This window comes from Sarcophilus harrisii, chromosome 6, assembly GCF_902635505.1.
Source record: "Sarcophilus harrisii chromosome 6, mSarHar1.11, whole genome shotgun sequence".
NCBI classification, from domain to species: domain Eukaryota; kingdom Metazoa; phylum Chordata; class Mammalia; order Dasyuromorphia; family Dasyuridae; genus Sarcophilus; species Sarcophilus harrisii.
The window spans coordinates 186,509,807-186,537,046 of record NC_045431.1 but is presented as its reverse complement, the minus strand read 5'-3'; the positions used below and the strand labels follow the sequence as shown (position 1 = coordinate 186,537,046).

The window sequence follows — 27,240 nt, the reverse complement described above, 5'->3', positions numbered from 1 at the left end:
TTGTTGAAGAAATCCACTTCTATCAGAATATATCCTCATACAGGGTCGTTGTTGACGTATATAATGATCTCCTGGTTCTGCTCATTTCACTCAGCATCAGTTCATGTAAGTCTCTCCAAGTCTCTCTGTATTCATCTTGCTGGCCATTTCTTACTGAACAATAATATTCCATAACATTCATATACCACAATTTACCCAACCATTCTCCAATTGATGGGCATCCATTCATTTTCCTGCTTCTGGCCACTACAAACAGGGCTGCCACAAACATTTTGGCACATACAGGCCCCTTTCCCTTCTTTAGTATCTCTTTGGGGTATAAGCCCAGTAGTAGCACTGCTGGATCCCTTTTTTCCCTACCCTTCCCTCTCCTATCTTTTATTTTTTCTAACCAAGTTGCTATAGAATGCTGCATTTACCTATATATTCAAAATGGGTCTGAAAGCTTATAAAAATCAAATTTGTACCCTAAGTAGCTGAAGTACTCTCAACAAGAGTAGTATGCCTTAACATGTTAGCACATTTCTTGACTTTCAATTTGCCCTCCTACCTGTGACCCATAGTCATCGGATCCCCCTTTTCCCCCAAGACCTTGCCTAAAAAGGTCCTATTACTCTCTTGGTCATAAGAATCCCCCAAACAGCCTCATATTACTCAAGCTTCTTTATCAGAGTTTTAGATAAAGAAACACATGAAAACATCAATAGTCACATCAATAAATTTTATTATAAAAATAAGTGAATATAAAATGTGTTTTTAATTCTTTATATAAATTTCTGAATACCTAAGAAAATAATTGCAACTTGCCAATACAAGGTACATCAGTGCAAAAACAGAAAGGGACTGTGCTGCTTCCAGAGGCCTGTTCCCCACCCTTCACGTAAGCTAGGGCAGTGATGCTCAGACCCCACACCTTGAGCCAAATCTGGCTCTTCTCTGTAACCCGAATGCCTTCCAGACTTCTTGCAGCATGCGAAGGCATCCACACAGGTTTTGTCCTCTGTCTGACAGACCAGGCCCCACGTGCTCTGCTCTGAGGCCATTGGGAAGAGCACTAATGCCTGTCCCTCCCAAAGATGGGCAAGTTTGACTCAAACCGTCCCATCCCATTCGTGTTCTACACCTCAACTGCCCAAGTTGAATAACAGTTCGGACCATCTTGAGCAGAACTGAAGCCAGGTGTAAATGACTCAGTCAGAATTCTAACTATTAGAAATTGGCACTTTCTTCAACAGAAAGATAATTTTGTATTTACACTTCCCAACTCACCCCTGAAGGGATGGAACTCTACCCAGTCGGCTACCAGGCGCATGGTCACCTGGTACGCTGCCATCCCGCCTTTCCGGAGACATCCGGGAGCTGATCCCCCTTCTCCACTCCAGAGGGCTAGGCAGGCAGTGGCCTTTAAGGAATGTCTCAGGGCTCAGATGAGATCTGTTCCTGGATCCCTGGCAGGCCCATGGCAGAGCAGCTCCCATGGCTTTCCCGTCCACTTTCGGGGGACCGGAGTGCCCGGCCGAATGACTGGGGGGTTTCTGCAGCTGACTCTGCTGGCCAGGCCTCTGACCCGCTTCTTCAGGTGACTCGGTCACTGACAGCACTCAGACACGTGTCTGAGAAATTCCTCGCCCTCCTCATCGTGAAAGAACCTCATGCAGTGAGGACAGTGAAGGTCCCCTTGACCTTGACCTCTCGGGTCCGGGCCGGAGAGTCCCCTGTCCGCTTGGATTTCAGGCTGTTCGGGCTGCGGGGCAGGTCTCCTCGTGCTCAGTGGCTCAGCCCTGAGGAAGGCCTCTGCGACGTCTGTCTCTAGGCGCTGTGTGTGGGTCTTGTGACCCGAGTGAATCCGACACTGGCCCGTCGGGTCTCTTGACTCCTGCCGGGGAAAGGCAAAGTTAGGAGTCTTTTGGCCATCCCCTGACATTTAGTTTTTTACATTTTACATTTAAAAGCCTGTTCTCATGGAAGTCAGCTCTATCTATATTCTTAGACTCAATCCATCTTCCCTTGAGTAAACATTTATTAATCACCTATGATGTGAATGCTTAGTGCTGGAGCCTCGAAAATGAAAAAGGACAAGCCCTGCTCTCGGAAAGGAGACCACCCCCACATAAGCAGGTGCGTACCAGGGAGAACAGGACAGCAAGGATAAAGGTAGCAGTGATGATTGTTTGGAGGTTTACAGCACCTGTAACTATTTCATTTAATCCTCCCAACCGTCCTGGAAAGCAGGTACTATTAGTACCACCATTTCACACATGAAGAAACTGAGGTAAACAGATTAAGTGACTTGCCCACAGTCACACATTGCAGTAGGATTTGAATTCGGGTCTTCCTGACACCAAATCTAACATTATTTACTGGGCCGCTAACAGAAAGGGCAAAAGAATGAGCCGGTCTATGAAAATCTGAGGAGGAAAAAGTCACTGTCTGCTGGGAACAAAGAAACAGGGTTTGGGATGAGGGTCCGCCACCTCCCCTGTTCCTCTTAGTGTCCCTGGCTTTCATCAAGGCTCAGCTCAAATGGCACCCTTTTCAACAGACCTTTCCCTCCTTCCTTACACACACACACACACACACACAAACACACACACACACATCTCGTACATACATAGTTGTCTGCATGCTACTTTCCCCACTGGAATGGAAGCTCTCTGAGGGCGGGCCACAAGGTTTTGTCTTGCTTTGTTTCCCTAGGGCTTAACACAGTGTCTGGCATATACTAAGTGCTTAATAAATGCTTGGTGGGTAACTGAATGGATATACTCCCTTTGGCTTTCCTCAAAAGCAAAATCAGCAATGACAAGGCCACCAAAACCATCCGAATCATCCTCATTCTCCAAGGCCCAGCTCAAGTCCTGCCTTCACTGGGAAGCTTTCCCCCACTACACAGACCCACATTTTTTTTCTTTGCTGAGGCAATTGGGGTTAAGTGTCTTGCCCAGGGTCACACAGCCAAGAAGTGTTAAGTGTCTGAGATCAGATTTGAACTCAGGTCCTCCCGACTTCAGGGCTGGTGCTCTATCTGCTGCCCCACCTAGCTCCCCCCCCCCCCACCCACATTTTTAAAAACACCAATTTGAGAGCTAAAGGAAGCAAGTCCTAGTCAGTCTTTTTACAGATAAAGAAACTGAGGGCCAGGGAAACAATGGGTTGCTTCTGCAAGTATTGAGTAGCAGAGCCAGGATTTGAACCCAGGCAGAACAGTTTTGTTAAGAATAAATCACTGGCTCATTGTATTAATAGAAGCCTTCTTCTCATTGACTTCATAAGCTAAAGCAAAGATGCTTAAAGTAAGTTCTATAAAGTACAAGTGGTCTATTTATGCTGCCTATTGTTATTAGTTATTTCTAGGGAAAAGGAATGGAATAAGCATTTATTAAGCACCTATTACCTGCCAGATCCTATATTAAGTGCTATGTAAATATCATCTCATTTGATCCTCCAGGAGGCAGGGGCTACTATTGTCCCCACTTTAAAGTCGAGGAAACTAAGGCAGACAAAGGTTGTGAAGCGCTCAGGGTCACCACGCTAAGTGTCTGGGGTCAGATTTTAATTCGGGGGGTCCTGAATCCTGAGGCAGTGCCAGATCTGGGGTCGGGAAGACTCATCTTGTGTACCAGAGGCAGTTGGGGGCAGTGCATAGTCCGTGGCAGGTGCCTGATAAGCTTTTGTTGGTTGATTAACCTTGGAAAGGAAATTCACAATACAAATGTTTCTGATTTTATTTCAGTGCCTCACCTGTCTCCTGGCTATCTGGTGCTGCAGGGTTGCAACTTTTTCCTTAAGTTCTTGTATCTTGCTTTGTGCCCGCTCCCGATCAGCTCTTTCTGATGTAAAATCATCCTTGTAAACGAGCACCTGAAAACAGAGAAAACTTAGTGCTTCTTGTCATGGGCATTACAAGATCCGTTACTAATGACAGTCGGGGCCAAAAAAGAAAAAATCACTGCCTCAAACTCTTGTTTAGGGAAAATCCAATGGATCTGGAACCCTAGGGTAGGAATGCAAATCCCAGCCCACCATCCTACCTACTGTTTGACCTCATGTAAAGTACTTCCCTTCTTTCCCCTCCACCTCCTCCCTTACAAAGGAGGGGCAGGGGATGAGGTCAGAGATTCTTATTGGCCATAGAACTCCTTTGGCAGTGTGGGGAAGCTCCAAATTCATTAGGATTTATTTGTTTGAGGCTGGGTTCCCCAGCTCACCTAGAAAACTTGGATCTGTCCAATTTTTCTGACCTGGGCCAGTTCAATACATCTTGGACAGTCTGGTAGTCCTTCCCCTCCATCCGTGAGCACCTTACTTGGCTTTAGCCCTATCATAACTCAATCCACCAGCCTCAGCCTTTCTAGAAGCCTGGGCTACCAGAATAATATTTATAAATGGATAAAATAAAACACAAAGGATTTTGAAAGAAATGTTATAGTCAAATATAATTATCAAAATCTTTTTAAAAACACGTTTACTGGCCCCTGGTTAAGAACCTCTATACTAGGTGATTTCTATGAACCCTCTCAGCTCAAAATTCTATCATTTTATATAAGATGATACAGTAGAATGAGCTTTTCCCATGTGTCAGTGATGGACTTGCCCTGACCGACCTTATCTGTTCTCCTCTTGCTCTGACCATCCTCCCTTTCCACCATCCCACTCCTGCATTTTTTCTCTGACAGGATCCAAAGCATAGAATTTCAAGGTGGTTAAATTAGAATCAAGATAATGTTGGGGAAGCAGGTGACTAAATTGGCTCCTGCCACACTGACCCTGCCATCTCAACCCCTTCTCTCCAGATCGAGCTTGTCAGCCACAAACTAATATGACCCAGGCATTTCCAGAGTATCAGATCATCCACTCTGACTCTCGATTTCTTCATCTGCAGCATGAGGAAGCTAAATCTCTTCTCCCTTTCTCCACTAAATTTCACAAAACTTTCTTTACGGGGTCTCTTCATTTCCCTCACTCTCTCCTAAACACATTGCAATCCGGCTTCTGGCCTGATTACTCAACTGAAACTCTTCAAAGGTAGAATGTTTCTTAATTGCCAAATCTAATGGCTTTTTCTCAATCCTCATCCTTCCTTAACTCTCTGCAGCATCTCTCACTGCTGAATCTCCCTCTCCTCCTGTACACTTTCCCCTCTAGATTTTTAGGAAAATCCCCTCTTGCTTCTTCTCTTAAATGCCTGATGGCTCCTTCTCTGTTCACTTTGCTGGATTTTCCTTTACTTTGTGCTCCTTCACTGAGGGTCTAAGTCTCTGTGCTGGACTACCCTCTATCCTCTCACTTGGGGAGCTAGCCTACCAACTTCCATGAATCTAATTATAATCTCTATGTACACACACACACACACACACACACACACACAAAATCCAGTCTTTCTTCTGAACATGTGTCCAACATCAGTAGTTGCTATTGGACATTTAGAAGAAGATGTTCTAAAGTCTTCTCCAATTTAACATGTCCAAAATAGATTTTCATTTCCTCTTCTTCCCAAATCATCTTTCCTCTGAACTTTCTTATTGTTGTGGAAGACACCACCATCCTTTATAGAAGCCAGGTCACAGCTCCAGGACCACTCCTCAGTTCCTCATTGGTATTTACCCCACATATTCAAAGAGTTGTCAAATCTGCCATTTTCTACCAACATAATCTATTCTGTATTCACCAACATATATACATATTGTCTCCCCTTGTAGAATGTAAGCTCTTGAAAGGAAGAACTATTTCATCTCTGTCTCTGTACTTCTGGGGCCTAGAATAATACCTAGTCCATAGCAGACTTAATAAATGTTTGTCCACTGATCTCTTCCTGTTCTTCCAGCACTAATTCTTAAGGCATTAAGAAAATGCAACATTTCTCCCCTTAGAAACAGATTTCTAGCTCAAAGTTCTTATCACTTTAAAAAAAATTAATTTCCCTATCATCTGACATTTAAATTAAATTTAATGTTACCATGAATATCTCTTTAGTGACATAATCACATAAAATCACACTAAAAATGAATCTGTCTTGTGGAAGCAAAGAGAGTGCCCCTTGTTTGGGAACTACCAGGCTTATCAATGGAAAGGATTTATCATTCTGCATCAGATTTCTCTGAACACAAGTGACTATGCCATTGCTGACCTGCTGCTCCAACATCTGTATCCGCTCACTGTCTCCATCTTTTGCCTTCTTAATGTCTTCCAACTCCAGTTTTACTTTCAAGCAGTCCGCCATTTTTGCTTCCAACAACTTGTTTAGCCGGAAAATCTCCTTCTGCATAAGCTCTGGGCTCATGGGCAAACCTTGCTCAGGGAGGACTTTCAGTTCCTTCAGCTGCAGATGGAGGCCCTTCACATACTCATCCCTGCTAGCATCATACTTCTGCCATTTGGCATTCAGATCTTCTACCTGCAAAAGAAGAATTGGAATTGGACTTCGTGAAGGCAGGACAAGAATCTCCTTTCCCCAAAAGACCTCCAGGAGATACCCATCGACTATCATCTCCCACCATAAATAAGCTGCACTATAGCCACCAACAACCACAGGTTCACTCTTTTGCTCACCTATTTTCTACTAAGAGCTAGCTATTTAACTCAGTGCTTTAAAAAAATAGACCATCTCAGTCATAGAAAGGAGATGCTTTTTTTTTTTTAATTTGGCAAATGGAAAGAAGTTTAGACATATAAAGAAGTATAAACTACATACAGTTGATGTCTAAACATATAATTACTTAAAAGTTTTTGTACAACAAAAACCAATAGAATTAAGATAAAAATAATAGACTGAAGAAAAAGATATATGACAAACAGGACAGATTTCTTTTAAAAACCTAAAACATGCAAGGAACTGCTAATAACTCCAATAAAAACTCCAAAAACATAATGGATAAACAAAGGATATGAATAAATGATTTTGAAAAGAAGGAACATAAATTGCTAATTATCATTAGGAAAAAAAACTCAACTATACCAATAATGAGAAATTCAATCTACAATAATCTTGAGGGTCCACCCCACTTCCATCAAATTGGCAAAAACAATGAAAAGCAGCAAAATTCAATAGTATAGGGGTGGTGGAGAAAGAAATACACCAAAGTTGCAAACCTGGAAAACCTTTTGGAGAGCAATCTGGCAGTATGCAATAAAAGTTGCCCTTTGTACTGAAAATTCTATAGTTAAAAATGTATATGTAAAGTGTTACAAAAAGACAAAAATGCAAAATCTATTCAAAGATTTTCATGGCAACAGCACATATAATTTAATTACCAAATGATAGGGAAGGGGGGAAAAAAGGAGGTACTTTGAGAGTGATGTAGCTCTCTGAACCTCCAGTATTCAAATTTTGATTCTCTAACTTATTATACCACCTTCTCTGGACTCGGTTTTCTCCTTTGCAAAATGAGAGTGTTGGACTTAATCATTTCTCTCTAAAGTTACTTCTGGCTCTAAATCCCATTTTAGTTTAACTTGCTTTTTAACAGCCCCTGATGCAGCATGATCATGCATGCTTGGATAAGGAAGAGGATGTTGTATTGGGAACCACACCATCCACCCAGGGTTTTAGTACTAGCTCTGAAACTCTGGTCCTCGGGTTCCGTCACTCTCATGGTACCTCATTTACCCCAATCATTCAGTATTTGTTATTTATTTGTTGTTATTTAAGCCAATTACCTCTAATGCTAGTTAGCTAGTGATTTCATGGAGTGGGATCTACTGTGTTAACCATCTGCTGCATATATATGGTACTATGCCCAGAGCCATCTATCCTTCTGCAATCTAAGCCCAGAAAAAACCCAGAAACTCTCAAGTTGGAAACCAGACACCATTAACCTGAATTCCAGTCCTGAATTGCCACTAATTTGTTATATGATCTTGGGCAAATCCTTCCTCTCTGGACAATTCATTTCTATAGCATCCTATTTGTGGATGGGATGGGAGGGAAAATGTGGTTGGCATTGGGGACACAAAATAAATCCAGCACAGGCTCTACTCATGAGGGAAGTACACGTTAATGGAAGGAACAGAAAAGCAAAGAAATAATTGTGAGCATGAGATGGAGCATGAGAAATGGAATGAGAAAATGGAGCATGAGAACAGGTCCAGTAAGTGCTATGAGAATGTGAAGAAGAAGAGCCACTTTTCTATTGGTGCAGGAGGAAGGGAATGAGAAGACAGAAAAGAAATCGGGGAAAACCTCAAGGAAAAGGTGGCATCTGAATAGAGCTTTGAAGGAAGGAGGGTTGAATAGATGGAGAGGGAGGAAAGGGGATAATTGTTGCCAGTACAGGGATGGGAGAGCATAGAATGAGGTGGAATAAATAAAGAAGGTTGTGAGTTTACTTTATTTGGAAGGCAAGGGGATCTCAGTTCCTCTGTTAAAAAAAGGAGGGGTTTGTCCTAGAACATCATTGCAGTGCCTCCTATTTCTAAAATATCTACTTGGTGATTGGAAGAATGACCACAATGCAATCAGCAACCTTCTCCGAACCACAAAGGAGGCTTTAAGAAATTCCAACATGGGCTATTTTCTTCCCTGGTGTCTTAAGTATAATTTAAAAAAAAAAAAAACAAACCCAAAAACCACATACACAAAAAAAAACCCAAAAACTATATTACTTCCTTATAGTAACCAATCAACTTCCCCTATTTTTTCCCTTTCTTCCTCCTCTCCATTCTTCCCCCCAAATGAAGTAAAGCCATGAGTGTTTCTTCCTTTTTTGTAGCCAAACAAGGTCAAAACTTTAGACCACTTAACATAATTCCTATAGAATTGGTCGTGGTCATAAGAAATAGCCTGGTACACTGGAAAGAGCCTTGGTCTAATAGTTATGTTCAAATGCCAAACCTGACACTTTCCTTTAATAAGCATGTGCCTATTATGTGCCGGCTCTGGCAATATTAAAGGGAAAAAATAGTCCTTTCCCTGAAGTAAGTTCTATTCTAAAGGAAGCTGGGTGACAAGGGAGAAATAGTGCTGGACCCGTGGAGTCAGGAAGTTCTACTCCTGTAAGATAAGGATAAGAATATCTATCCAGCGTTATTGTGAGGATAAAATGAGATAATGTTTAAAAGTGTTTTGTAACCTAAAATGCTCCACAGATGCTAGCTATGATAATGATGCAGATGATAAAGGAAGCTACATGTATCATAGCTAATTCGATGCAGAAAAGGAATTTCTGGTGGAATTGTGAAGGGCAATAACCGATGAGAAGGAAAAATCAAGACAGGCCTTTTAGGTGATGGCCCAGGAGCTGGGATTTAAAGGAGGCGAAGAAGTAGTCCAGTCCAGGCCCCGGGGTCACCTCAGGCAAAGGCAGAGAGGTGGCCAATGGCTGGTCACAAAGAACAATAAATAGCCTGGCTTGACTGTAACACTGGAGGAAGGTGAAATCATACAAGAAAGATAAACTACATCCAGCTTACCTGGATGGGAATAAAATCTGCACCAGCTACCTAAAATATTAAATGCTCCTGAAATAGTGCTGATTAATCTGGAGTTCAAGGGGCAGACACCCATTCTAGCCTAGTCTTGGTAGTAGGGAATGATGAGCCAAAAATATAATCACTATTTTATTTTTTGCCACTTCAAGGTTTGCAAAGCACTTTTCTTAAGCTGCGGCTCAGACAGATGAAGTCTCCAAAGTTACCGAGGGTGAGGTGTCTACCTAGGTTTCTTGACTATGAGGACAATCCTCTTTCTGCCATATCCTCCTCCCACAAATATAAAATGAGAAGAAATATACTCACATGAACCACCTTTTTTTTCAGAAGCCTATTTTCTTCCTGTAATTTGCAAATGATGGCATGAACTGAGACATCACCTTCAGGAAATTGTAGCTATGGAGGAAGAAAAAAAATTAGGATGACACTCTTCCCTCCCACAAGACACAGATTCAACAACCACTAAGTAATGGCCATTCCCCAGCCTTGTTTGAAAAGGCAATTTTTCATGCACTTAAGAGTCACTTCAAAATCCAAATGGATCAGTCACACATTAAAGCAACAGTGCAAGAAACAATCTGTTTTGTGGTAGCAAAGAAAGTACTTGTTGACTGGGGACTAGCAGAACAAACTGTGACATATCCATCAGTGGAATGGACCGTCATTCTGCTCGCGGAAATGACAACATGAAGACTTCTGAGATGCTTGGGAAGGCTTGTCTGAAGTTACGCAGAATAATGAGCAAGAGAGCAAAGGCAATGCTCAAAATGTTGAAAAGTCTATCAACAAGCACTTACTAAGTGCCCAGACCCTGCCCAGGGCTAGAGCTACACAGAAAACAGGCCCTCCTCATGCAAACATCCAAGTCCAAACAAGTAGACAGGATAGATTGGGGGTAATCTCTGAGGGAAGATGTTATGATAAAATAAAGACAAAACTTTAAAACACTAAAACTCAAATCAATGTACTGAGCAATTCTGACTGAGAAGAAAGACCTCAATTCTCTTTGGTAGAAAGGTGAACCACAGGCCCTGAATGAGCCAGGATCAGTAAGGAGCTTTGTGTTGCTAGATTGTGCTTTTTTGTCTAAAAACACTTGCACTTGGGAAAGAGGAAGAATCAACAAGAAAATAAGTTTGAGGCTGTGAGATGAAGGCGGCCCTGGGTGTTAATGTGATAATGAGGAGTTTGGGGATATGAACATTCCCTGACAACATTCCCCTTGCAGACTCCACTCCCTACAGCATGGCCTTGGAATAATCAGTCCAAAGAGCAAGATACCATTTTGTGGTTTATGGCTTAGGAAAAAGGGTTCAGAGAATAATAAATAATAAATTCAAGTTTCCACACAGCATTTTCCCAGTGGTTGAGAGGTAGGTGGTTATCTACCATCTATCAGATGGGATTGAGCTCCAAAGATCTGAAATGATACAGCTCGTAAGACGCAGTTAGGAATTGCTTCCAAGTGTACTTTCTGCCTACAAATTCAGTGTTCTACTGTTGTCCTGGTCACTCAGAAAATCTTCAGATGGAGGTGAAAGGACTTGGGTGCTGGCTTCAAGTATCTGAAGATCTGTTATGTGGAAGGACACAATCAGATAACTCCTAGTTGACCCTAACTGGCAGAATTGAGAGCCGGAAAAGGAAGCAGATGGACAGATTTCTGCCTGAGGTAATGATCCATTGAGGATCAATTATCCAAATGGCTCAAAATTGGAACAAAAGGAACAAAATTGGAGGCCTTCCGGGGAAGGCTAACTGGCTACATACTGGGGAGGCATGTAGGGTATTGGTCATGACTGGTCATGAAATTAAGATGTAACCCTTGGCTCCACCACTTAATACACTCAGAAACAGTCCCTCTGGGCTTCAGTTTTTTCCTCTGTTAAATGACTTGGGCTTAGGTGATCTCAAAAGCACCTTCCAACAACCTTACACCACAGTGTGTAATCCTATTAAGGGATGGGTTGATTCAGAAGTCATCAAGGTCTCTTCCAATTGTTAAATTCTTGATTCATTTTCTATATCAATCTAAACTAATCCAGAATTCCCCTCAAACAACCTGGGAATCACACCTGAGAATTGTTCTCTCACAGGGGAGTCCCTGAAGCAAATTGACTAATTACATGACTAGAAACTTGACCAGTCTTAGACCCAGTAATGTCTAAGCGGCTTTGCCACCTCAGACTGCCAGACCCACATCCTGAATATCCCTATCAGAAAACTCACTTTCTATCTCAGATCAGTCAAGAAATGTTTGGAACTTTAAAAAAAAAAAAAAAAAAAAAAAAAAGAGGAAATGCTGCAGTGATTTCCAAAAGTGTTGAAGGGGAGTGAGCAGGGAAGCCCCACCATCACCAAACCAGTAGCTGCTTTCTTAGTTTCAGAAATGGGCTCTAAAAGCCAGACACTATTCCTCCTGGAGACAGACTCCCCTTGGTGCCAGACAAAACAAAGGTTACAAGAGACCTCCCAGAGAACTTCTATATACTATCCCTGGAAAATTCCTCTAATACCAAGCTATTTTCTCAGAAAGACTCCCCTCTCCCCACCTCTCAGCCCCATGCAATCCACTTATCACAGAATCCTAGACCATCTAAACTGAAAGGGATCGCAGAGATCATCATCTGTCCTATCTGCTTCCTATGACAAGTAGGAAAACAGAGGACTCCGAGAGAGAGAATTTGCCCAAGATCATCCAGCTAGTGAATATCAGATCTGGAACCAGATGTTGCTTAATTCCCCAGTCCACAGCTTTTCCCACCACCCAAGGAAGACAATGGTGAAAATTCTCCATCTCTAGCCCCCCAATTACTATCATACTTCCTGAATTTCCTATTCCATTCCACAGCACCCGGGCTGAAGTGGGACAGTGTGGCCTAGTGTAGAAAGAACAGTCGTGGCATTCTCTGGTGTCAGAGGACTTGCCCTTGATCCCTGCCTTCTCTCTAATTACTTGACTAACCAGGTTACTATTTAACTTGTCTGTTCCTCCTCTGTCAGGTAAGGGAGCCAGAGTAAATGATCTCTAGGGATTTCTTGCACTTAAATGGCTTGCCCAAGACTACAGAGCTGGTAAGCAGTAAACCTAGTGAGTAGCTTTCAAAATCATGTCCTCCAGATCTAAATATAGTGATTAGCCTGCTGTACCACACTTTCTCCTTCCAGTTCAAATCCCTCTGGTCACCCGACATCTTTCTTTACCCCACTGCCAGCCCTGCAAGTTCTATCTCTGCCTTCTTTACTGTTCCCAGATAGGTCCTCATTAGCTGAACTATTTCCATGGGCTCCTTCCCTAGGCTATTTTACTCCTTTCCTTGCGGATCTCCTCACCGCTTATGTCTTTCCCTTCTAACCCATCCTGTTTAAGGCACCAGATTATTCTGGGCACATCCAGTTATAATCATATCATTCTGCTCCTCAGACACCTTTCAGGGGCTCCCCACTGATCCCCACTAAAGTTTCCTTCTTAGCCTAGCACTCAGAGCTCTCTGTAGCTAGGCTCCAGTCTGGTTTCCAATTTTATTTCAAAAAATTTTCCCCATCATATACACTGTACTTCAGTCAAACAAGACAATCTGCCTCTCAGCCTCAGTTTCCTCATCTGTAAGATGGGACTTGGCTCCTAAAGCATCAAATGAGATGATAAAATACTCTGCAACTGTAAAAGAACTATACAAATGTCGGTTACTATGAGTGATGGTCATATTATTCCCCTCAAATACTTTCTGTAATTATTCTAGCTACTGAGGTATCTGGAAAGGTCTCAGCTTTGACTTCAAATCGGTCCCTTCCTTCCCCTCAAAAAACATTAACAAATGTACTTCAATGATTGGCAGTCAGCACCTGAACCAGCTGAGCCAACATGGGACTCCAAGTTGGAGGAGACCTTTGGATACTACAAACAATAATAAATATGTTCCAATTTCTCTAGTGTTTGAAGGTGTGCAGAGTATTTCCTCAGAACAGCCCTGTGAGAGGCTCAGTGCACCATCATTATTCCCATTCTACAGATGAGGTGAACGAGACAGGTCCACTGATGAATCTTCACTTTACAGATCCCCCGAGTCTCGGAAGTACGCCATGTACCTTGTTAGATCTTTCCAAGGAGGGTTTCTCCTCCCTCGGTCCCGCAGATTTTTGCTTCTCATCCAGACATTTGACGAGGTGCTGACACATCTCGGCCGTGGCAGCCAGAGTCCTGCGGAGCTGATAGGTCTCGTCGGTGAGGGAGCGGCAGAGCACCTCGCTGGTGGCCTTCTCCTTCTCCTTCTCCATCAAACTCCTCTGCAGCAGCAGGATCTCCCGCTCCCGCTCGTGCTGGGGCTCGCTGAGCAGCCGCTGCAGCTCTCTCTCTTTCTCCTCCAGCTGCTGGCTCAGCTTCTGCACTTCCTAGAGAAGACATTTAACAAAGTCCATTTGATTAAAGGGCAAGACATAGAAACAGCCAACTGGAAGTCCCCTATAATTTAAGAATGCCACCAGTAGAGCTGCAGGAATTCACCACCATTATGGGACAAACACACTCCTAGCCAAGCCCTGTTTTTTTTCAACTAATCATTGACTGGGGAGTTTTGGGGCCTACGAGATTTTTCATTCTGAAATTCCATCTTACATTTTGTTTTCATGAGGTAGGACAGAATTTGTATTTTGTGTCATCAAAGAATTCTACACAGTGGTCAAACTACTTGACAAATGACTAAGTGCTGGGATGGATGTAAATGTTTTGTGATGAGGGAGTAGAGGAAGAAATTCTCCACTGCCCCCTCAGTCATTTCTTGAAAGACAAAAAAAAAAAAACAACAACAACCCACTTCAAACCTGACAATCATAGTCAATTTCCTGCTTTTAAAATTCAAAATTGCATAAAAAGATTGGGTACAAAAAAGCTTCTATTAATTCATAAGCAGTGCTGCGGACCTCCCTCCCACCCTGCCATCCCAGCCAGGGATCTGGATCCTCCTGCTCATCTTCATTTCTGCCTCTTCCTGTTACTTATAGCAAGGAGAAATTGCTGAATTAGAAAAATCTGAAACTTGTGATCACAGTTTGGAAGCCAGACATTAGCATAAATTACTAAGGAAAGGGAATTTTTTTTTTAAACAGTATCACCCAAATATCTGATTTCATTTGTCACCCCAAGACACCAGGCCAGGATTCCAATCCTGCTGTCTCTACCACCAACTTACTGTGTGACCTTAGAGAAATTACTTTCCCCACCTCTGTCCTTCAAGGTACAAACTTCTTTCCTCAGAACCTTGTCAGGGAGGCAATTATTTCTTAAAATGAATTGGATTCCAGTGTAATTGGCTTATTTGCCATTATTGGGTTTTCAATCTCCAACCTCCAAGCCGTTGCCTTGGCTACAGAATGGCTACATGCCTGAAATGCCTTCTGGCCTCACCTTTGCCGCTTGAGGAAAAGATTCTTTAAGAACCAAGTTAAGCATTATCTCTATCACAAGGCCCCTACTTTTTGGAGGCAATAGGGTTAAATGATTTGCCCGGGTTCACACAGCTACTAAGTGTCTGAGGCTGGATTTGAATTCAAGTCTTCCTGACTCTAGAGCCTGTATTCTATCTACTATGACACCTGTCCCAAGGCCTTGCCTTATAATTTCATTACTAACCTCTCCCCTTCCCCATCTCTGAAATTACTTTGTATAAATTTTTAATTGACTTTACTGTTCTGCCAGTAGAGTAGAAGCTCCTTTAGGGTAGAGACCACGTTCAAAATATTACATAATACGTACTCAATAAATTCATTGTACATTGAACAAAATTATTTCTTATAGAACCGTGGACTCAGAGATGAAAGGTACCTTGGAAATCAATCAGCCCGATATTCCATTCATCACAGAATTTCTCATTAAAATATCCCAAATAATTGCCATCTAGGGGAGGGGAGAGGGGAAGAAAGGGGAAATGGGAATACAAGGTTTTGCAAGAGTTAATGTTGGGAAATTATCCATGTTTTGAAAATAAAAAGCTTTAATTTAAAAAAAATTTTTAAAATCCCCAACAAATTGTATAAGCTCTACTCAAATACTTCCAGAACAAGGAGCTCATTACTTTTGGAAGCTGCCCTAATTTTCAGAAAGCATTTTGTTTTTATTAAGCTAAAATCTGTCTTTAACCTCAGCTCCATAGTTCTACTCCTGACCTCTGAAATGACCCAGAACAATTGTTTAAAGTGCCTGGCACACAGGAGCTGACACAACAGCTCTTTAGCTTTTGAAGGCAGTTCTCAGTTTGGTATAATAGAAAAAGTACTACATTAGGGGGAAGGGGGGAAAATGGTGTCAGAGGACCCCCAATCCTTGAATCCTGGCTTGACTGTTCACTCTTGAGCAAGTCACAGGACTTAGGGATTAAAGGCACCTCAGAGGTCACTTTCTGGGCCTTCAGTGTTTTACTTCTCAGTGACAGGATTGGTCTAGATGAACCTGAAAATGAATTCCAGCTTTGACCTTCACTGAGCTTCTGATCATTCTTCCTTCCTCTCTCAAGTTTTCTGTGGTCTAAAAATCCCCTGTTCTGGCCACTGTTCCATTTGTGGCAGAATGGGCAGAGCACCATCTCCTCACCTGCCTTCCTCAGAACATCCTAGTTTGTCGGTATCCTTCTTCAAAGCCTCTATCTGAATCTCCTTCTCATTCTGAATAAAAGATAGCTAAACAGACACCTTGTGCATGGACACAGAGTTTGTTGTAAAAAAACAAAAACAAACAACAGGGAGAAAGGCAGGAGGGAGGAAGGGAGCATGTTAAGAGGGGGTTATTTAATTTACTTAACTAAAATTATCAAGCTTCTCTGGGCCTTTGTTTTCTTATCTGTAAAATGAGGCTGTTTAGTCCAGTAGCCTCTAAGGTTCCTATCAGTTCTGAGACTACAGGACTTGGGTGGAATACCATTGTGAGAAAATGTGGTTGTATACCATCTTTTAAAACAACTACCTTGGGGCTTTGCCTGGGTAGGAGATGAAGGGGGAACTTGAGTTCTTCTGCATCTGGGTAATTTATCTCCATTCTCTGCTTCTTTCTGGCTAGGGAAACTTCCATATGACTGATGGTGTAACCCAGAATGTTGGATATTGAAAAGGGGAAAAAAAATCACTTTGAAAATTGGTTTGTCAGCATCACATGTTCCTCATTAGCAATTTTTAAACATTAATAGGCTTGAATAAGCATGACTGGGAAGTATGAGGTTTGGGATGGGTCTTTTCAGTTCTTCAGAAGAGAAGAGGGGAAGTCCTCCTCCGAGATGAGGTTTGATATGATCTGTCAGTTATGATTGCCACGCAGGTCACCTGTGTGTGCCTATGTACTCCACCCTGGTCGGGTGCCAAGAAGCCGCCCCATTGTGGGGATTGCCGCTGATGCATCCACTTACTTACATTACATATAATAATAATTACACTATGCCTGGAGTCTGTTTAGGACTACGTGTGAGCTTGCCCACTGGGAGCAAGAAAGCAGACTGAAGAAGGTGACAGGATTCCACCTAATATGTAATATTTATTCCAGGGGTGGAAGAATATCAGATGATACCTGACAATGCCCACCACTGTGCCCCAAAGGTGGGAAGGTGAAGACAGGGAAAAAGCAGAGAGAAGCGTCATCATCTAGGCAAAGAAAGCTGGGTCTCAGCCTCGGCTCTGCTCTCTGCTGCCTGGGTGACTATCAGCCGGGCACATCCTCCCTTTGAAACTTCAGTTTTGTTTTGTTTTTCTACAAAGTTAGGAGACTGGGATTTGGCTGGGGCTGTGTCGAACCAGGTCATCCATAAAGTCTCCTCAGATTCGGGATGCTAGAACAAGGTTGATTAACTTGATATCTGTGATCTTGTTCATGTATTTAGAGATATATACATATAAATATATATTTATACACACACAACAACAACATGACATGCAGGTACATACTTATATATTTGTGTAATCTTTCTTCAATACAGTTGTCTTTCTTTGTCATCCTATGTATTTTATTTTATGCATTTAAAAACATTATTGAGAAATCCATAGACTTCAACAGATTACCAACAGAATGAAAACACACCAAGAGTTCTCCTGCATGCAAGTCATGTGGCTGAGGGGAGCCACTAATCCAATTTGAAGCTCAGTTTACTCATGTGCAAAATACAGATAACTTTTGTACTGCCTTTCTCACCGAGCTGCGACAAAAAGCACTTTGAAGTTTTCAGAGTGCTTTTGTGTGATCCTCAAAACAACTTATAGGTTTTATTACTTCCATTTTACAGAAGAGAAAACTGAAGCTCAGAAGGGTTAAGTGTCTTGCCCAGGGTCACACAGCTAGGAAAAGTCAGAGGGGAGATTTGAACCCAAGTCGTGGCTGAAAAAAAAAAGCCACAAAAATAAAAAACCAGGTTTGATATTTTCCCCCAAGATTCCACAAGCCATAAATAGCTATGGAACCGTGAGCTAAAGTCCCCATCATGGCATAGAGGTGCCTCTGGATTCTTGTAGGGCTATGCCAGCAGTGGGTAAAGTCTGAAGGATCTTCCCATACAGACCTGGTGGAGGACTGAGGGTCTGTCACCCAGGACCTCTCTTTATGAATAAGGAGAAGTTTATAATTAACCCCCAAAGTGAGCATGTATTAAGTGCCTACCAGGTGCCAGATGCTGTGGTGAGCACAGGTGATACAAAAAGAGGCAAAAGGCAACTTCTGGCCTCAAGAAGCTTAATGAGAGAAACATGCAGACAGACAAAGCAAACTACATACAAGAAAACCAGAAGGAATTAATAGAGAGAAGGCTTCCAAGGTGGAAGAAGGGCTGGGAAAGATTCCCTATAAAAGAAAAGCCCTCCATCAGGATGAGCTATCCACCACCACTACAGGCTGATCTGTGAAGGAGACAAATGTCCCACAACTTATTGGTTAAATCATGGTGGGGTCATGTCCTGCCTTAAGGGAGTAAATACCTGCTCAGATGAAGTTATGTGGCAGTTCAGGCTACTGAGCACAGATGTTTGGAAATGCATTTCTGAACCATAATAAATTACAGTGTAATACTATTGAGGAAAAAAAAAATTACAGTTTAACCTCTCACTGAAATCACAGCTTTCAATTTCCTGGCAGGTTTGCCAGCAAAGGGAATGTTCCTATTTAAGAGACTTAGTTTTGTTTGGTGCAGGATAAAAGTAGAGATGCCTTTTTTGTTTACAATTGTCCTAAATATCATTTTGTTAGCTCAGGAGTTTGTGAGCTTGTATGTATTTTTAAAAATTATTTTGATAACTGCATTTCAATAAAATTGGCTCCCTTTGAAATTGCATATGATTTTCTGCATTTAAAAATACAGTTTTGAGAAGAGGTCCATAGATTTCACCAGACTGGCAGAAGGATCTCCACAAGAGAGAACCTGTGGACTAGCTAGGCAAAAACAATATAATTACTGGAGCAAATATGCAGGAACATGGAGGAAGAAGTGGAAAGGCATTCTGGGGATTGTCAGACACAGGGCACAGACATGTTTTTAAAACTCCCTAGCCTTTTCCCACTCTGAAATTAGTTTTCAAGATTTCAGCTTCAAAGATTCTGAATTTGACCATGATGCAGAGTACAGCCCTGCAGCAGAGAAGGAACCAGTCAAAAAACCCAGCTTTGAGGTTCAACTTTGCCCTTCACAAGCCAAACTAGAAAGGCTTCAACCACAAGACTGAAGGGAGACTTGGGATCCATCATCCCAGAACATCAGGCCCCATTAGAAGAGAGTTTTGAGAGCTTTCCCCCTCTTTTAAAAAAATAAGAATCAAGATAACTTCATAATGATGCATCTGAGATCAAAGTCTGACTTTCTTAAAGCACAACTTGCCTAATTAATGTTAATTCTTAGAACCAGTTGAGGCAATATTTTTACTAAAATTATTGCAAAGTTATCACTCTTCCCATAACACCGTGCTGGCTTTATACCTCAGAACTGCTATGAAAAATGTGAGTTATCATTACTACTGCACTATGGACAGTTCCTCCACTGCTTCCTATGGTCCAGTAATGAATTCCTTATTGACAAACACTAGGATCATAGGCACACAGACCCCAAGTTCCTCAGGAAAGTCTCAAAGTGGTGGCTACTCCCTCAATTCATCAGACCTATCTCCAATATACTGGACCTGAGTTTCAGGGATGAAGAACAAGGGGCACAAACCAAGCAAAATACACACACACACACACACACACACACACACACACACCCTCTGTATTTATTAGATTCCTCAAGTATTTCCATTATAGCACAGTAGAAAAACCCACATTCTCCCATCTTATCATAGAATACCAGAATATTAGAACTTTAAATTCCAGCCTTTCACCCTGGGCAAGTTACTTCCTTTCCTCAATTTCATCTGTTAAAATTACATGCTTTTTTTGTGTTTTGTAAATGTTTCCTTCCTTTTTTTACTTAATAGTATTTTTTTTTCTAATTACACATAAAGATAGTTTTAAACATTCACTTCTGTAAGATTTTAAGCTCCACATTTTCCCCTCCCTTTATTTTTTTCCTTTCCTCAAGAGATATGTAAATAAGTTATACATTTGACTTAGATGCTTTAAAACTTCCTCTAAGATCCCATGATTTTATATTCCAGTTTGTATTCAGTATTTATATGTGTTTGGGTACTTAGTACTTTGCTAACTAACTATAAAAAATGTGATGCTAAAAAAATTACATCTCTCTGAACCACAGTTTTCCTGTCTATAAAACAGGAATACTCATACTCCAATCTAATATAGTTGTTATGAAGTTGTATTATTTATTTAGAGAAATATGAATTTTATACATGCATATATACACATGTGCACACACAGAGAGATACACACCCACAGAATTGCTAGACAGATCTTCTAGGTTCATCAAAAGACAACTATATTTTTCACTCAGTTCATGACAATGAAGTGACTTAGAGAAAAGTGACAGAGTTCTCTGAACCACCTTACCTCAGATAGAAGTCAGGAATGGAGAGAACTATATAACAAGATAGTCCATTTAAAAGATTGGGGAGAGGCAACACATATATAATTGCAAAGCTCTCTTTATATAATTTAAGAAGATTTATATAATCACTTTTCTTATAGCAACCTCAGAGGTAACTAATGCAAGTGTTATTATTCCCATTTAAGTGATAAGGAAACTGAGACTCATAAATAAAGCAATTTGCCCAGGATTACATAGATGGTATAATGATTGAAATATGAGCTAGAGCAGGGCTTCTTGAACTTTTTCCACTCGATCCCTTTTTGCCTGAGAAATTTTTATGTGACCCCAGGTGTATAGGTATGTAAAATAGACATTCAAATCTTTTCATTGATTTTTTTTTACTGATAATAAAACATAATTTACTGATTTACATTTACTGATAATAATGCATAATTGCACAACACCCACATTTAGTTCTGAGACCCCATATTAGCTGGTAACACACAATTTAAGAAATTGGGAGCTAGAACATATAACCACCAAATACAGGAACCAAGATCTTATCCCAGCTCTCTAATATTCAATCTAAGACTGAGGTTGGCAATTCTTGGTATATTAAATGCATTTAATCAATGCATGTTGATCAACAACTTCTATTTCAACACAATGACTGCAAAAACTGGGGGGAAAAAAGACTAAAGCAAATTGAGGGAATTGGATGTGTGCTTCAACTACAGGAATAGCACAATGTCTGATGCACCAAAGACCTCTTTGCCTCAGTCTCCTCATCTGTAAAATGAGCTGGAGAAAGAAATGGCATTCCACTCTAACATTTCTGCCAAGAAAACCCCAGATGAGATCATGAAGAGTCAGCCACATGTATTTATTGATTGAATGATATTGATTCCTTCCCAGTTCCTAGAAAGCTTCCTGTCCTGACTGAAAAATTCGTCCTTCTTTCCATACTTTCTTCTCAATAGTACCTAATCTGTCCACAAAAGACATACAGGGAGTCACCAGGCAGGTCCTCCATCTTTCATTTCCCTGGTACCAAGCAACAATAGCTTTCAAAGTATGAGTTGGGGATTCCCAGGTTATCACATTTCACAGACCCACAGAATCTCAGAGCTGTGATCTTAGATCTCAGAGACCATGCAGTCTAACTCCCTCCCTTTCAGAGGGCTGCTTCCTGCAGTATTTGTGGTGACAGTAAGTTGTTGTGGAAAGTGCACAGGAGGAAACATTGACAGAACACCTACTAAGGAGGCAAGAGAGGGGATTCCGCCTGTGTGGGTTAAGAAGCTGGCCTATATGGTGGAGAACAAGCGTTCTTAATGTGGAGTATGTGAGAGTTTTTTAAACTTTGTGTGTGTATATGTGTATTTTTGACGTTATTTCAATATGATTGGTTTCCTTTGTAATCCTACGTATTTTATTTTATTCATTTAAAAACACGATTCTAAGAAGGTATCCACAGACTTTACCGGATTGCCAGAAAACTATGACACAAAAGAAGTTAAGAACCCTTGATGTAAAAGGTCACCTTCCATTTCAATTATTTCTCTGAAGCAACACCTGTAATTTGCCATCTGACTGTGGGAAAATCGTTCAACCTTATCTGGACTCAATATTTTCATACAATAAATAGAAGACCTGTCCCACAGGACTGTTTTAAGGACCAAATGAGGTTAACAGGTTGAAAAGTACACTGTAATAAGTGTTATACAAAATCAAAATGTTATTTTTATTATACGCTCCTTCATTCAAAGCTTCATCATTTTGAGGAGCTAACTCTAAGGAGCTTATCGCTGGCAGGTTCCACAAAGGTAGGGAAAAGTGGAGAATCTGCCTGGTGATTCCCTGTATGTCTGTTGTAAACAGATTAGGTGCTATTGGGAAGAGGATATGGAAGGAAGGATGAAATTTTCAACCAGAGCAGGAAGCATTCTAGGAACTAGGTTAGGGATCTGGATCATTCAATCAATAAGTACATATATCCTACTCTTCATGATCCCATTTGGGTTTTTTTTTTTTTTTTTTTTGGCAGAGATATTGAAGTGATTTTTGCCATTTTCTTTTTCAGCCAAGCCAGGAAGCTTTCTAGGAACTGGGTAGAGATCAGCACCATTCAATCAAAAAGTAGATGTGTCTGATTCTTCATGTTCCCATTACGGTTTTTTTTTTTTGTTTGTTTGTTTGTTTGCAGATATTGAAATGATTTTGCCCTTTTTTTCTCCAGTTCATTTTACAGATGAGAAAACTGAGGTAAACAGGGTGAAAGGACTCACCCAGGCTAGTAATACATGTTACATGCTGTGTTCCAGACACTTAGGATACAATTACTGGAATAAAACAATCTTTTCTTGAAAAAGTATATATTGTGTAGGGGGAGGCAACCAGTACATATATACATCTATAAAGCTAACAGGCATCTAAGTGGTCTTAGAGTCAGGAAAACTCCTCTTCCTGAATTCAAATCTGGCCTCTCACACTAGCTGAATGATGCTGGGTAAGTCATTTCACCTTGTTTGCCTCAGTTTCCTCATCTGTGAAGTGAGCTAGAGAAGGAAACAGTAAGCCATTCCAGTATCTTTACCAAGAAAATCCTAAAAGATATCACAAAGAGTTGGACATGACTGAAAAAAGACTAAACAAAAATAAAACAAATAAATCCAAAATTCCAAAATATTTAAGTACAAGATAGGTTGGGAAGAGTGCTAGCAGCTGATAAAATCAAGGAAGGTCTTAATGGAAAAAGATAATACTGGAGCTTCATCCTCGAAGACTCTGTAAGACAGAGGTGAGGGGGCAGTGCATTCCAGGCTGGCATGGGAGAAAGGCAGGGAAGAAATATAGAGATGAAAGATGCAGCATCTTGTATCTAGAACAGAGAGAGAAGACCAATCTGCCTAAATTGAAGAGGGCAGGACAGAGTCATGTCCATCGAAAAAGAGATTGGGACTAGTTTGTGTAAGTCTTTAAATGCTAAACAAAGGAGTTATCTTTAGAACTGGAGCCATTTGGAAACCTCTGTAGTGGGTTGAATAGGGAAGTCAAAAGGCTAGATAAGCCCTTAGGGAAAATTCCTTGGCAATTTAGTGTAGAAAGTATAGTGTAGAAAGAATTAGGTGATGAAAGGTTTGAAAAAGGGAGACCAATTAAGAGTATGTTGCAATAATCTAAATGGCAGGTGATGAGGGCCTGAACTCAAGTGGTAGTTTTATAATGAAGGGAGAAGTCACTCTAGGGATGTTGTGAAGGTAGAAAAGAACAAGATTTGGCAACTGACTGTATTGAGTAAGGGAGAGTGAGGAATCCAGAAAAATGCCAGGAAGGCCCCCAGACTGACAAAATTACAGACCTCTGGAGGACTGAAGAAAGGTCATAATTTTTCTTCAATGTTTTAAGCTTGAGCATCTATTTTAAGACCCTTCAATGAAAACCAGAAATCCTCTCAAAAAGTGTCAAACTCTGCCCCATTAATTAGAGAATCAAAGGAAATTATAGTATATAAGAGCTAGAAAGGATTTCAGACAAGGAAAATGAGGACCAGAAAATGGACATGTCAAGTCCACAGTCATACAGCTGTTACAGCCCTGGGTCTCATAAAAACTTGGATCTTAAGCAGTGGCCAGTTTTTATGCCAGAAGATTAATGCTGAAAACCTATCTTCCTCCTATTGGTAGCAAGGTGATGAACTACCATGTCATGATCAATATGTCACTTCCTTTTGCTCACCTATACTATTGTTACAAAAATAAGTTTTATGGGAGTGGAGAATATGAGGAAATGAGTGATTTCTTAAAACATTGAGAAAGCTTTAAAAAAAAAAAAAAGAAAGAAAAAGAACATCTTTTTAAGCCTTTTAACATCCCAATTCAGGACTCTTGCTTTAACAAGTTTATCTTTTTGAAACTTTTGGTGCCAAATTTGAGTCCTTCTTTACATTACTCCAAGTCAAATCTCTCTCAGTAAGTCAAATTTTGGAGTAAGGGAGTAAAAGGGAAGGAACACAAAACAATGGAAAAGACCTATCTATATTACCTTTTGAGGCACTAAACAGGAGTTTGGTAGCCAAAACCAATCCTTAATATTAAGCATGTTAACTTCCCATTTCAGCCTACAGAGCTTCCTAGAAAATGAATAAGTAACAGAATAAGCATCAAGGTTTTGTAAATCTCATTGTGCCTCCTAGTACTTTAGGGGTAAAGTGAAGGTAAATGATAAGATCCATCCAACAGGCAGCACAGCATCCTTGAATCTACTTATGTAGTGAACACAACTGAGAGTCAGCTCTGTGTGCCGAGCGCCTCTCTTGGATTTCCCCATCTGTTAAGTGAGGGTGTAGGGCCAGTAGATAATCTCCAAGATGCCTCCTGGCTAAAATAGTCAGCGGCCTAAAGTACCTTTTAGAGCAGGGAGAAACCTTGGAGACTATCTAGTTTGGTTTTACACCCTCATTTAGCAGATGGGGAAATCCAAGAGAAACTCTCGGGCAACTTTCATCTGAATTTATTAGAGAAGGGACTTCCTACAATACGACAAAGAAATGGTGTGCTGAGCTCTTTCTACTACAGATAAGACAAGGGTCATACACTCTCTACATCCCAACGTTAAACTTTTACGTTTCATGGCAATCAGAATTTTTTTTTTTCCCCTGGAAAAGAGGAAAGCACCTAGTCATGAAAATACAGATTTGTCCCTGAGAGACATCTTCAAGGTCAGCAAATGAGGAAACTAAGGCCCAGAAAAGTTAAATGACTTGTCCAGGGTCACACAGCCTTTTTTAAAAATGGAAAAACCAGGACCGTGATGATAATAAAGTGTGCAAAAGTGGTCTAGGAATCTGCCACTCAACTTATTAAGAGATGATATCTATTAATTTCTCTGGCCTTAGTACAGTGCTGGGGACAAAGTCTAAGTTGAATAAATAAATGCTTATCGATTGATCAGGCCTCAGTTTCCTCCCTTCTAAAAGGAAGGCTTTGGACTACAAGACCTACTTACAAAGTCCCTTTCAGTTCTGACAGTCTCAGTAATCCAGATCTTGAAGGACCAAAGATGGTCCAACGAAAACCTGAACAAGAATCCCCTTCAGTTAAGCAGAACATCTCTAGCACTGGGGAGCTCTCTACTGTCTAACTTAAGTGGTTCCTTCCACTTTGGGACTACTGGAACTGGCCCTAGAGAACCAAAAAGTCTCAGAGATCATTTAATTCAACCCATATCTGAGCAGAAACCCCCTCTATGGCGTTCCTAGCAAGTATAGCAGCCTCTTCTTGAGGCGCCAGTGATGGAGCGCTTACTACTTTGGAGGCGACCCATGCAGGCAACCAACAGGCGCTGTACTTGGGGAAGCTTTAATGCTGAGAGTGGGGGCTCTCGGCAGCCCCGGGAAAGTCGGACCGGGCTGGGGAAAGGGAGGGTGGGGACCGAGGAGGGGGTGGGGGGAGTCTCCCTACCTGGGCAAAGCCGTCCTCCCGGGCGCGCGCGCTGCTCTCCTGCTCGTGGAGCTGCTCCTTGAGGCGGCCCACCTGCTCCACCAGCCCGTCCACCAGGGACGGCGCGGGCCCGGGCCCCGCAGGCGCCCCGGAGCTCTCGTAAGCGGCCAGGCTGGTCCGCAGGCGCGCCACCAGGGCGTCTCGGGAGGCCAGCTGGCCCCGCAGGAAGCTCAGCTGCTGCCCGGCCTCGTGGTAGAGGCCGCAGATCGCGGCGGCCTGCTCCCGGAGCCTGCGGTTCTCGCGCTGCAGCCGCTCGGCCGTCTCCTCCGGCTGCCGGGCCGGGAGCGCCTGCCCGCCGCCGGGCCCGGGCCGGGAGCCCTCAGCGGCCGCCCCCGTCCCGGCCCCGTCCTCTTTGGTGCGCCGCGACGACATGGCGGCAGGGAGCCGGCTTGTGCTCGGAGGCAGGAGGGGCCCCGGCCCAGGACTCCACTGGAGGCCAAGAGGCGGCTCCGGACTGACAGTCCCCGCAGGGGCCCGGGCTCGGCTCGGCGGGAGACCAGGAAGAGGCTCGGGCCCAGAATCCCGTCAGGAGGCCCAGCGGAGGCGCCGGAGTGAGAGGCTTTGCAGGAAGCCCGGCTCGGACTCCCCAGACAGCTCCGGGACGGGCGTCCTTGCAGGGAGTCTGGCTCAGGCTCCGCAGAAGGCGGAGAGGCTCCAGGCTTAGCAATCGCGGGAGGCCGGGAAGGCTCTGGGACGAAAGCCCTTGCAAGGGTCCGGGCTCAGGGTCCTTGCAGGGAGCGAGTCAGTGTCCGCCGGCGGCTCTGGGTCCAGCAGCCCCAGAGGGAGCTCTCGGAGCTAAAGGCCTTCGGGGGGCTCCGGGCCGAATGGAGAAACTGGGGAGGGGGGTTTAGGGGTAGCTGGGAGCCCCGCCGGCCGGGGAGCTGCGGCCGAAGGTGGGAGCTCGTGGGGGCTTCGAGGAGGGGCGGGGACCCTGGACCTCAAGATGCTTTTAAGCCGCTTCTAGGAAGTTGGGGCTGACTAGGCAAGCCCAAAGGGGAGGAGGCTGGGGAGGGCCGGGGCAGCGCTGGGCGGGGCCGGGCTGGAGAGCAGACGCCAGCGGGAATTTCCTGATGGGGCTCTCCCCGAGCATTCCCCGGGACTTTTCCTCCTGCGCGGGAACCTGGCCTCCCCTTCGCCGCTTTTCAGGGGCAGGGAGTCGGAGACCATAAGGGGCTTGCTCGAGCCAGTGCAGTACGGTCCCGCACGCGCCCCGAAGCAAGCGGAGCGCGGCGGCCAGGGCAGCTGTCCCCGGTAGCTGCGCTGGCCCACGAGCCGCGTCTACGCTTCCCACTAGCCTGGCAACTCTTGAGGCTGGGGGCCGGCTCTTCCCTTTGCCTCCCCAACTCTGTCAGCCAGCGTTTAGAACTGGCAGGCCC

The 27,240-nt window shown here is 42.8% G+C and overlaps 1 protein-coding gene across 1 annotated transcript; it reads right to left on the bottom strand.

The window, feature by feature from the left end:
* Positions 1 to 700: 700 nt before the first annotated feature.
* On the bottom strand, positions 701 to 26,236 carry TNIP2 (TNFAIP3 interacting protein 2). The gene is made up of 6 exons (XM_031941346.1): positions 25,826 to 26,236; positions 13,516 to 13,818; positions 9,733 to 9,822; positions 6,128 to 6,394; positions 3,742 to 3,861; positions 701 to 1,876 (listed from the first exon to the last, which is right to left on the bottom strand). Exons 1-6 carry the CDS (start codon positions 26,234 to 26,236, stop codon positions 1,589 to 1,591), a joined length of 1,479 nt encoding a protein of 492 aa, XP_031797206.1. The 3' UTR covers positions 701 to 1,588.
* Positions 26,237 to 27,240: the final 1,004 nt, after the last annotated feature.